The sequence below is a fragment of the Xenopus laevis genome, chromosome 4L (assembly GCF_017654675.1).
Source record: "Xenopus laevis strain J_2021 chromosome 4L, Xenopus_laevis_v10.1, whole genome shotgun sequence".
In the NCBI taxonomy this organism is placed as follows: Eukaryota; Metazoa; Chordata; class Amphibia; order Anura; family Pipidae; genus Xenopus; species Xenopus laevis.
In genome coordinates, this window is record NC_054377.1 from 7,838,266 (window position 1) to 7,847,147 (window position 8,882).

General features: G+C 45.6%; 1 protein-coding gene across 1 annotated transcript; it reads right to left on the reverse strand.

Annotated features, from left to right (window-relative positions):
- Positions 1–852: 852 nt before the first annotated feature.
- On the reverse strand, positions 853–3,809 carry fjx1.L (four-jointed box kinase 1 L homeolog). The gene has a single exon (XM_018257323.2). It carries the CDS (start codon positions 2,912–2,914, stop codon positions 1,754–1,756), a length of 1,161 nt encoding a protein of 386 aa, XP_018112812.1. The 5' UTR covers positions 2,915–3,809; the 3' UTR covers positions 853–1,753.
- Positions 3,810–8,882: the final 5,073 nt, after the last annotated feature.

Genomic DNA, 8,882 nt, shown 5'->3' on the forward strand with positions numbered 1-8,882 from the left:
TAATAGCGACTTTGGCACAATGATATTGGTCCCTATGTATTTCTATGGGAGCTCTCTAGCAGGTTCATTGCTCTGGCTGTCAAAGGACTACAGCTCCCAGAATCCCTTCCTGGAACAATTAATATTGCAGGACAACGCTGTGCTACATCTGAAAACGCTTACAGTAAGACAAGGGAGTGGGAGGAGGGAGGTTTCTGGGTAATAATGCAAACCCCCCTTCCATATGCACCTGTTTGTCCCATTGTACTCGCTACTTGGCCCTTCCCTGAATAAAGTGGAAAGATCGGAGCTTCAATCTGCTCCCTAGAGCAGAGGGACGGAAGGGTTAAATCATTTAAAGGGGAACCCACCTATACATCAAATTTTAATATATTGCTGGTGGAAAAAAAATCTAAGCAATTGGACTTGCCTTTATCCTTGGGGTGCAAGAAATAAAATGTTAAAAGCTGTAAAAAAAAGGCAAAATATTTAAAGGGGTTGTTCAGCTTTAAATTAACTTTTAGTGTGATGTAGAGAATGATATTCTGAGACAATTTACAATTGATTTTGATTTGTGTTTTTTTTAAATTATTCAGCATTTTATTCAGCAGCTCTCTAGTTTGCCATTTCAGCAATCTGGTTGCTTGGGTACAAATTACCTTAGCAACCATGCATTGATTTCAATACGAGACACGAGTATGAATAGGAGAAGCCTGAATAGAAAGATGAGTAATAAAAAGTAGCAGTAACATTACATTTGTAGCTTTACAGAGACTTTTAGATGGGGTCAGTGACCCCCCATTTGAAAGCTAGATAGAATCAGAAGAAAAAGGCAAGTAATTGAAAAATGATAAAAAATAAATAATGAAGACCAATTGGAAAGTTGCTTAGAATTAGCCATTCTATAACATACTAAAATTAGCTGAAAGGGGAACCACCCCTTTTAAGGGCCAATTGCAAATTATTTTAGAATAAAATTCTCCTTTAAAAACAAAGTGACACCATTGGAGTCCTCTGACATTTAGGCTGTTGTTTATCGGCCGCTTTACGACAGTTTCTCGGAGCAGAACTGGACTTGGCATTGCTGCTTCCCAAGGGGTTCCGAGGCAGCTGAGATCTTTTAGTTTTATCTAGCAGGACACATTTCTAACCAACTTTCCCTAATCACAGCTCAGTTCTACCAGTTACCCATATTTTCTGAACTTGCCAAAAGGATTTGGTCTCACCCCAAAAACCAACCACCCCTTTTTAAATATATTATGTCCTATTTTAATTTCATATTTATAACCCTCTCCCACCCCAGCCTTAGGGAGTGTGGGAAAATGACATGGATTATTGCGCAGGAAATGCTGGTCCTTGATGTGGACATGCCCTGGCGAACACCCTGCATAGCTTTCCCTTTAATTCACATCATAATTAATGGCGGTCAGCGATTGGTCAGAATTCATCCAGCTCCATGACCCCTAAAACCTTTCCTGAATGGCTCAAATCCATAAACCCCAAAGCTTCCAGCACAAACTACCATTCCCAGTTGTAATCTAGTGTGGGAACCTCCATAATTCCACTCTAGCCGCTAAGTGCCATCCCTGTACCAACTACTCCTTAAAGGAACAGCCTTAATACCATTCCCATACAGCATATTGAGCAGAATTTAGGAAACTTTGCCCAAATAACCACATGGTGCCCCACACATATAAATGTCCCAGTAAAATCCATCATGCGCATGGCACTGGCTATGGCTGGTGTTTATTGGGGGGTCGCTCACTCCCCCTATTCAGCTGTACCTGTCCTGACAGCTTAGCATGTGTTTATACACCTGTCCCACCCTGTCCTGTAGAATCTGAGCCTGGGCCTCAGAGAGGAGACCGAGCTCCCCAGCCAGCGGCTCCTCCTGTTGGTAAAGCGCTTGCAGCTCCTGCGCAACGTTCCGCGCCAGATGCGTTTCCCGCAGTTTACGCGCCACACTCCTGCGGAACACGCACACTGTGCCCAGCAGTTGCTCGTTGTATTTGTCCCAGGTACCCAAAAGTCTGTAACCATGAGCAAAACCAGCCTCGTTATCCAGCAGAACCAGGGCCCCCTCTGGAGTGCGGTGCAGGTTATTGGTACCGCGCAGCATAATGTGTGGATCCCACTGCAGACTGAACAGATTGCTCACTAGTCGGTCAAAGTTTGCAGTCAAGTAATCAAACAAAATGAGGTCTGCCCATTGCGCCAATTCCAGCATGTTGGCTGAACCTTTGCTGAGCTCGTTGCGCAGGGGTCGGAGCTTTCCATCCTCAGCGCGCAGAGCCATAGGGGGCAATACTGAGCTTAAATTGTGCACCCAGGGTGTAAAGCTCACCAGGGCTCCTTGAGTCCATCCTGTGGCCCCTAGTTCTGTTTGTACCGGAGCCCATTGAGGGCTGCCCACCCGTGAGAGCACACAAGGCGGGACCCCGCGGAGCCCCAATAAGCGGGACAAGTAGTAGGACAGCAGCTCTCCCTGGATTTGTTCTGGGTTGATTCCATAGCGCACACACACCCGGCTCCCATCGGACAGGGTAGCCAATCGGTTAGTGCTCCGCCCGCAGCCTCTCTCTAAAGACACAATACCTGCGGAGCGAGCCGTGTTCCGCCACTGCTCCGCAGCCTCCAACTGGAACCCCATGGGCAAGGTTTGCTCCAGCGCCCGGGGCCAGAAGATCCCCTGCTCCAGGGACGAGTCAGTCGGAGACCTTGCGCTCTTCTCTTCAGATTTATATCCATTTGTAGAGGGAGAAGAACCTACAGATTGGAAAGTGGCCTCTATTGTGGGGGGCCCCTGAGTTCTTACAGAGCGGGGGGATCGATGAGCAGGGGGCTCAATGGGGTGGGCTTCCCTCCAGCTCAGTAACATGCCCCCCACGAGGAGCAGGAGGAGGCCGGAGGGGATGAGGGTTAGCGCAGCTCTCATTGTGTCTGGTGCTATTGTTGGGGCAACTCCCTGCCCAGGCGTGCGCCTTTGTTATCCATCTACTTCCCTTTAACTGCGCGTAACGTTCCTCACCCCGCGGTATCTATGCGCTTTCGGCTAAATTGACACTTTCCATCGCAGTCTCATCCAGGCGGCAGTTTTTGCGACTCTTCTGGGGCAGGAAATCCTTATGGCAACAGCGTTATTTATCCCCAGCCCAGGTCAGATAATCCTTAGGGTGATATACCCCTCCTTCATGGGGCAGTTAGTTCTGTCTTTTTATATCGCTCTCTCCGGGGTACAACAGGTAATCACCCCACTGGGGGTAAATAATCCTTATGGGTGTCATATACCTCACCCTGGGGCAGATAAGTGGTGTCTGTTTTTCATTTGCCCCATCCAAGTCTTGCAACTGTCAGTTTTGTTATCTCCCTAACCTGGGGTAGATAATGCATGTGTCCGATATACCCCAGAGTGGGGTAAATAATCCTTTTTGTGTTTAATAATACTCCAGATTAGGGTAGAGAATACTTGGGACAACAGTCTTGTTACCCCACATGCCCCAGCCTGGGGTAGATAATCCTTAGAGTCAGTTCTGAGCTGTAAATGCCCCAGCCTGGGGTAGATAATGGTTACAAGGGCAGTTCTGTAGTTATGGAATAAGGTTTGTACTCCGTTTGCCCCGGGCAGGAATGATGAAAGTCTTTGTTGTACCTCCCAGCGATGATGCTGTTGGGGCTTTGCCTGTGAATCCCCCCTGTGCGCAGTCCGAGCGTTTCCCGCAGCCTCAGACAGAGCGTTTTTTAGCGACTCCGAGCGCAACGTCCTTCTTTATTGTCCCCGGCTCTTGTGCCTCCTTGAGCCGCTGTGCGGGGCTGATCAGTGCATCCTCAGTATAGAGCTCATTCCCACACCCTCCCCGACCCCCCAGCACCCCACCGCCCCTCCTCTTAAAGGGACAGTCACCTGCACGTGGTTGGCCCATCAGTCGGTGGCAAATCAGCTGGCAGTCACTGTAGGCAGGACTCCTGATCCCCCCACACTGCCAGGGGGTTGTGAGAGGCATCAGTAACCCCTACCCAGCCAGCAAACAGAGCAGGACCTAGAAAAGCCTATCTAGTCCGGCAGTGGGAGGGTTAATGACAGAATGTTTCATTAATAATGTCCAGCCCCTTTGTCTTATTACACCTGCCCTCCTACCCCAGTGGTGGGTAAGTTGTTAGGGAGGGGTATTCTTGTAAAGATCAGGGTAGGGCTATTTAGATCATTCATTTGGGTCTGATGTATGTAGATATATCCCCCCTCCCCTAGTTCAAGAAAGGGTTAAACAGAGATTATTCTTTGCAAATCTCTCTCTCCCAATCGTCCCCTCCCATCCTTCTTTATTTCCCTATAAGGACCCTGGATTTGTTTCGGGAGCTGAGCACATGGGAGCTGAGAATACAGGAGCGCCCCCTGCTGCTCAATAAGGGGAACTGCAGCTCGAACAGGTCAGGGAAAAGTCACATTTACTGGATCATTTTATCTTTTTATTAATATTTTACTGGATCATTTTAGCCTTGCACTCTTATAGTCACATACACACTCACACACAATCATACAGTCTCACACACACACTTCCACCTGAATGGAGATCCTCTGCCCCACAGAGCTTACACTTCATAGTGCACACACTCCCACCTGAATGGAGATCCTCTGCCCCACAGAGCTTACACTCCATACCACGCACACACTTCCACCTGAATGGAGTTCCTCTACCCCACAGAGCTTACACTCCATACCACGCACACACTTCCACCTGAATGGAGATCCTCTGCCCCACAGAGCTTACACTCCTATCCATACACACTTCCATCTGAATGGAGATCCTCTGCCCCACAGAACTTACACTCCATACCACACACACACTTCCATCTGAATGGAGATCCTCTGCCCCACAGAACTTACACTCCATACCACACACACACTTCCACCTGAATGGAGATTATCTGCCCCACAGAGCTTACACTCCTATCCACACACACTTCCATCTGAATGGAGATCCTCTGCCCAACAGAGCTTACACTCCATACCACAGACACACACTCCCACCTGAATGGAGATCCTCTGCCCCACAGAGCTTACACTCCATACCACGCACACACTTCCACCTGAATGGAGATCCTCTGCCCCACAGATCTTACACTCCATACCACACACACACTTCCACCTGAATGGAGATCTCTGCCCCACAGAGCTTACACTCCATATCATTTACTGGAGACATTGACTGTTCTGTAGCTTTCTGCGGCTGGGGGGATAATACAAAGGTAAGTACTTCTACAAAGAGACATTCTTGCCATGTGAGCATGCAATCTAAAATAGGGGGTTTATCTGCAGCCTTTTCTACAGTTGTTATAATGGGTAGGTGGGGCACCGTAATTGTCTCACTTCTTATATAGTGACAACTGGGGGGAGTTAGTGTAGGGTTGATAGAGATTTGCCTTGGGATTGCCCCCCATCTTGGAATGGGAGATGGAGATAAAAGCTCAGACAGAATGGGGGTGCTATATGGCTGTCCTAGATCTAGAAGAATTCCCTTTATGGGTGTCTGAGACTAATCAAGGGGATACTAATATATTGTACAGACCCAACTGTCTCATTCACTGGCTCATAAAGAATGCTAGGAGTTGTAGCACAGAAAACCCAAAAGGTCAAAGACTGAAGAAGAACCCTGAGCCTTTAGGAAATAAAATACACTTAGTGGTGCATCTGGCACAAATAGCCAGTCCCAACTTCTGGAGCCAAAGTCAGATATTTTACTGGAAAACCCAATCGCTTTATTTCCCTATTAGGAGTCAATGTGTTCAGTAGGAACGGAGCATATTGGGGAAGCAGAGAGCAAGAGCCCCCTCTTCTGTTTACATGTAGGAACTGCAGCTCAGGGCGATATCTCTTTGTGTTGGGTTTGAATCACCCTATTTACATACAGAGCATATTTAGGGGAATATTTATAAGGCAGCGTAAAATATACAGGGGATGAGTTTGCAGTTTATATATACATCTACCTATAACTTTGGGAGCCAGTATATGTGGCACAGGGCAGTCGCCCTGAAAGATCCCGCACCCCTATTCCCTGTATAGATCTCCCTATTCCTCTGCAGCTGATCCTTAATTCCCTTTCCATCCCCAGGGTAACAGTGACTATAACATATGCCTGTGTTATTCCCTATGGGGAGGGGAGCTGAGTCCTTGTTGTTAATTTATCAGCCTGTTGTACCCTTCCTCCCAAAAATATAAATAGCAGCAGTGTGTGATCTCCCTGAATGAGGTGTCACTGCACATTTTCTCTTTGTCAGCCCCTGCCGACTGATCCAGAACTCATCTTTAGTGATGGGCAACTTTCTCCCGTTTCTCTTCTCAGAAAAATTCATGAATTTCCAGTGAAATTCATGGAAATTCGCAAAATGGCGAAAAATTCAAGCATGCGACAATTCCGACGCACATTAAAGTCAATGGCTGTGTGCACTGGGTCCCAAGTGCAGGAGGGCAAAAGCTGATAGGAGCCAACTGGACCCCTGATATTCTGGCGGAGCCTTGTGTTTACTCACTGCTCATTAAAGGATAAGTTAACCATCAAAGATTAATATAAAATTCACGAGGGTGCTAATCTAAGCACTTTTTGCAATGTACACTGATTCGTTTTTTTTATTCCAAGATATTAAGGGATACATGTACTGTTAATATGAATGAATGTTGATACAACAGCGCCGCCTGCTGGTCAGTTTCCCACCAGTCTGACCAGCAAGTAGTCAAGGAAGTTGTCAGGAGAAAGAAAGAGGCTGATCTCATGTTCTTCTGCTTAGGAAAGATGTGAGAAAGGTTTCTAATTGTATTCCTAAGAAGAAGAACATGAATGAATTTGCCATAATTTGGATGAAGATCCAAATTATGGCAAGATCTGCTATCCGGAAAACCCCAGGTCCCGAGCATTCTATATATATATATATATATATATATATATATATATATATATATATATATATATATATATATATATATATATATATATATATATATATATAATATGAATGATATATATATATATATATATTCTTTATAATTTTGAGTCAGGTCCATTGCTGAGGCTTCTGTGGCCCTATAGCACCACCAGCTGGTCACAGCGACACATGAAGTCAGAGAGCAGCAGCAGTCGCAACAGCGGGTTCCAGTATAAAAGAGAAATCTCAGTCCGAGTCAGACGCATAGTGATACTCACAGGGGCCAGTGGGTGGATTTGGTTCACTAGGGGCCCCTTCCCTCTCCCTGCAAAGCTTCTAAACAAGTATTTCTTTCCTACTAATATAACTTTAATGCACTAATTATATCAATATTACCCCACGGGGGCTCCTGTCACGCAGGGACCTTGCCTCCAAGAACTTGCACTCTAATTCTGTCGGCTGAGAGGCAGTTTACAAGTTGGTAGCAGTTTCCAATGTTCCGTGGAGCCTGAAGGAGTCATTATCCTTAATTTCATATTCTCATCAGTCCCTGTTCCAGTGGAGCTTACAATCTAAGGTCCCTATTACATCCACATTCCTATTGTCAATGGAATGAGGAGTCGATTAACCTGCCGTTAGAGGGACGTTGCTATTTTTTACCTGTTCTGCCTTAGCTGAGCTTTCATATCCCTCCGCTCCATTCTAATTCTGAGTGTCTTCATACTAGGGATGCACCGACTCCACTATTTAGGATTTGGCCAAATCCCTGAATCTTTTGTGAAAGATTCAGCTGAATAGTTTGCATATGCAAGTTAGGGTCAGGATAGTAAAAAGTGGAAAACATTTTTTTTTTACTTCCTTGTTTTGTGATGAAAAGTCACGTGATTTCCTTTCCCATCCCTAATTTACATTGCAAATTAGGATTCGGATTCAGTTCAGCCAAATCCGCATCTTGCTGAAAAATCCTGGCTGAATCCTGAACCGAATCCTGGTTTCAGTGCATCCCTACTTCCTACCATCCAAAAATCCTGGCCAAATCCTGAACTTAATCCTGGATTCAGTGCATCCCTACTTCATACCATCCTGCCATAAAGCAACACAAAACTGCTGTCTTTTGCCTGGATAAAAACAGAGACAGTCACCTGGGGGTGCCAGGAATACATTCCCCTTATAAACACATTAAGGAAAGAGACTTGTGATGCTGCTTTTTCTGAGAACTTGACTTAGAACCAGAGATGACTCTTCTCTGCTCACTAACTTAATTTTCTACCATCTGCGCTGTCAGCCAAAATGAACAACAAGTGGCGCTGTTGTTTCAAATTCATCATATTTGTTGAATGTGTAGTTCGAAAACTAGAAAAAGAAAAATACATTTCGAAAAATGCTCACAAGAGCCCTCTGAGCAATTTGACATTTCCTTCCCTGCTTTAATGACTATACCGTGTACCAAACAGGAAAATATCGGAAGAAACCGGACTGTATGCAGTGAAATTCTCCCTTCATTTACTGCTGTGGATAGGAATTGTCAGACGGTCCCTAACTGCTCTGCAGGGAAACAATCATACTTATGAACAGCAGGGGGAGCCCCCGCCTTACTTCCCAGCCATGCAGAACTCAAGCAGCTTTGTTTGTTTCCCTGTAGAGCAGTCGGCGACTGTGTAGAGATTTGGATTCTATTTTATTTTTGCCTTTACATCCCCTTTACTGTTTCCAACTCCAGCTGCAGGGACAAAGATCATGGAGCCAGATTTAAACAGATAAACTGGGATTCTATTTGGATGATTATTTTGCTGCAGCCACTGGTTCTGCAGAGTTGGAGAAAGTTTGTATTAAACAATACAAAAACTATAAAATCCACATTAGATTACATGACAACACAGGACCCAGTGCAGTCTGAATATTCTGATTATTAATCAGTCTTGCTGTATCGGCTTCTGACAGATATTATTTGACTTGTGCTGTTTTGATCATTTATGGCGATCCCTAAG

Bases quoted from the DNA above. Each gene is read 5' to 3' on its own strand.
- fjx1.L (XM_018257323.2), bottom strand. From the start codon at position 2,914: ATGAGAGCTGCGCTAACCCTCATCCCCTCCGGCCTCCTCCTGCTCCTC.